At 41.9% G+C, this 3,527-nt stretch overlaps 1 protein-coding gene across 1 annotated transcript in view; it reads right to left on the bottom strand.

Annotated features, from left to right (window-relative positions):
- ZDHHC6 (zinc finger DHHC-type containing 6) overlaps window positions 1-302 on the bottom strand; it is an 11,538-nt gene extending 11,236 nt beyond the window's left edge. The window contains exon 1 of the mRNA XM_005416372.2: window positions 48-302. Within this exon, the coding sequence (XP_005416429.2) occupies window positions 48-302 (255 nt within the window). The remainder of the gene's footprint in view (window positions 1-47) is intronic.
- Window positions 303-3,527: the final 3,225 nt, after the last annotated feature.

The following is a 3,527-nucleotide window of genomic DNA, read 5'->3' as shown; positions in this document are numbered from 1 at the left end:
CGCAGGGCGGTGGCGGGAGGTGCCGGCATGGTTCAGTGAGCTCTCACCGGTGTCGCTCCTCGCTCCTTACGCAGCACTGTCACCGCCCTGCCCCGCGTCTGTCCCAGCAGCGAGATGTGTTGAGAATGCTCTGACAGAATATTTGTTCGCTGGTCACCTGTAAGGATCAGCCCTTCCCTTGTGCCCGGCTCTGGGGTTCCGCCAGTGCACCTGAAGGGCTGAGCAAAGCTAAAGCTGCTGGGGGATGCTCCCCGTGCCAGCATTGCTGCTGAATCCTCGTTACTGTGATCATGCCACGACATCATTAATGGAAATCAAGTGTTTTTCCTGTGGCACAGACAGATTTTGTGCATGACTTAATTTGAATCAGTATTTTTGCTGCCTACTCCTCGTACGTTTGGTTTGGATAATTGACTGTGGTGACTCACAGGCAGGAGCAGATTCAAAGAAATCCGTGTTCATTTACTTTAATGTGTTTGTCAGTAGCCTGCAGCGTTCATGGTCTGTTTCATGATGTATCCCTGCAGTAGAGTCAGTACTGCCTGTAAGAGTAGAAAGATGGAAATTTTGATCTCGTTAATCAGCCCAGCCGAATCCTCCAGCCCACAGGAATCAGTGCCCCAGTACAGGGCTCTGAGTGTGACATGGAGGGAAGCTGACACTCGTGGTTTTCTCATCTGTTCCTCTTGCAGCTCAGCTTAATGCCTCTTCCAGCTCATTTAATGCTTCTGCCTCTGCTTCCTATGCATATTACCCAAAAGTTTGGGACCCTTAACCATGGGAGTGGATACTGTGTAAGAAGGAAGTAAACACGTTCTAATGGTGTACTTTTCCATATGACTAAAGGAAAAGGTATCATGCATCCAGGACCAAAGAATAGCATCCTACTTTTAGAGTGGGAAATGCATCATGAAGTGATGTGTAGTGACTCTAAACAGGATTTGAGGTAGATGGTCAGCTAAAATGTGTGATCTCATGGGATTTCGAATAACATATCTTTTTGATTTTGGAAGGTTATGTCCAATTCTAATCTTAGCAAGTTGGAAAGTCTTCTGAAAAAATAGAGTTGAGTTCCATGGTTAAAGGAAACTATGCCTCTTCCTTGGCTTAACAAAGATGTTTTGCTCTTGGTCTTAACAGCAAGGACACAGAGAGATAATTCAGTCAGAACCTGCAGCTGAGGTGGAAAAAATTGTCTGTTTTCTAATGGAAACTTACAAAATGAAGATGAAAGAGAATCAGAGTTCCTGTGATTGAATTTTAGAACTGGTGTGTAATTTAATCTCCTCAGAAATTATATTTAACTTGTAAATGGCCACTGGAACCATTTACTGAGATGATGCAGGGAATCCTTCACAAAGGCTTCTTAACTTCTGAACTGTAAATTTAAGGACCTTTGGTAGGAACAGGGAGACATCATAAATACACTACTGGCTCATCCTCTGAAAATCAATAGTGCCAGACTGATTTATAGGAAAAGAGAGATTTAATTCCCTAATTGTAAAGCATAGAGATTTGAGTTCCTTGTTGTATAGATTTTGGAAGTCATCAGACTGTTCAATAATAGGAAGAATATTCTCATAATAGTAGTGGATTTCCATAATCCTCTCCTTGAATCAGTCTCCCTTATTCACTTAGGGAGATTTTGGAGCTTAAATAAAAGATGTTTAAAGAGTATTGGCTTCAACAGTGACATAACCTAGAAGCAGCAGGCTTTGAAATCATCACTCTTTTATGAGACCGTTAGAAGGTTACTTTTTTAGTAGAATTTGCCATCCTTTTGGAGGAGAATGAATCAGTGTTCCCTGCAGGACCAGGAATGTTGTACTGGGCTAAATGAAGTCAAGATAAGACAAAAGTTAATTTTTTTCACCCCATGTTATATTTGTGGTTGGTTATGTGGTGTTTGTACTGACTTGCATTATAGCTGCTTCTTGCACTGTACATTTATGGCTTAGCTATTGCTTCTGTTTTCAGGGCTATTCTGTCTTTCATCAAGAAAAAAAATTTCCATGACTTCAAAACAAACTACAGTCTTAGCTAGCAGAGGCATTTGACCACTTGGAAAAAGAAATCTCTGATTATGCTGAACACTTTATCCGAAATATTTTAAATACACATTTTTCCCTTGTTTCTTAATAGGAACATTTGCAAGATCTTTGCTTCATCACCAGAAGTTCCAGTTAGTTCTTGTGCGATGACTGGGAGAGCCTCAAAGAGAGGATTGTGAGGTGGGAGGGGAGCTGAGGTGACAGTTTGCAGCAGCAGTGATTTGAGAGATTGCTGATGGCCTTCTTCCTCCCAGCTGGAAGAAGCAGGATGAAAGGTGTAAGGACTTGTGCCACTCTGCATAATAAAGAGAGATCTCCTGAAGTCTAGTGACTGGTTACTTCCCTCTGCTGCCCAGGATGGACCTGCTCCAATGGAGAAATGCTGCTTAATTGGTTTTGCAACATTCCTGCATTCCCTGTTGTCAGGACATGATGCTGTCCTGTGTTCTAGGAGGATGATGGCTCAGCTGACAATCCTGTTGTCACAAATGCATAAGTAGTTCAGCAAGAAATGTAACAAAGGCTCTCTGATATCACAGAAACAATAAGCAGCAGGGACAATAGAACATCTTGGGAAGAAATGTCTTCTGTTGTTGAGGCAGACATCACCTGGGGGATTAAAGAAAGTTATAAATAGAGAAATGCCTTTTAAATAGATTTTCTGTGTTGCTGCTGCAGGTCTTTGAAGAATGAAGATCATTGACTGATGTGTTTTATTAATGCTCCTTGGTGTTTCAGAGAAACATCTGTCTTATGATTTGACCAAAACTTCATACAGATTTTGATTGTTTGATATGAAAGAGAGTTTTATCAGCACAAATGGTGATACTTTGTCTATTCCCAGCACAGTAGCCTCTGGTTTGTGATGGCTTTGGACTGGAGTGCTGCCATTCTTCTGATACTTGGTACCTGCATTTTCTGCTGGGCAATCAAAGTGCTGCATGTCAGTTGCTAACAGGTTTACCTGAAGAAAGCCCCACCTTTAATTTTCTGTTGTACTCCTGCACTGAAGTTTCCTGAGTCAGTTTCAGGTCTGGCTCATTATGCTATGCCTCTTGAACCCAGTTTTATAATCCAAAGAGAGAAATGCATGTACTGTTCCATTTGTCTCTGCTGTTGGACAGTAACTTCTGGCAGTGGTGAACATGTAACCACCTGAAGTGAGCACAGCAACATCTGCAAGTGCCCTTTGTTACTCAGTCTCTTCCTCAGCATGTGCTAATGAAAAGATGCAATTCCACAAGCAGTGGGACTACTCAGTCTTGAGCCAGTTTTTTTTTTGAGATTAAACCAGTGCTGTGTTATCTTTCCAGCCTTGTAGACAGATTCCCACCTTTCTGTAACTGCTGTATTTTGGGAGACAAAGAAAGTGTCTAATGCTAGGGCAAAGCTGAAGGAACGGGGGGAAAATGTAGTGAAAGCTTGTTTCTTTTAATAAAGTTACAGGACCTTGTGTACAGAGAACAGATTTCTTTG

Source organism: Geospiza fortis, unplaced genomic scaffold (assembly GCF_000277835.1).
Source record: "Geospiza fortis unplaced genomic scaffold, GeoFor_1.0 scaffold130, whole genome shotgun sequence".
NCBI lineage: Eukaryota > Metazoa > Chordata > Aves > Passeriformes > Thraupidae > Geospiza > Geospiza fortis.
The sequence above is the reverse complement of the archived record's forward strand: the minus strand, read 5'-3'. Positions and strand labels throughout refer to the sequence as shown.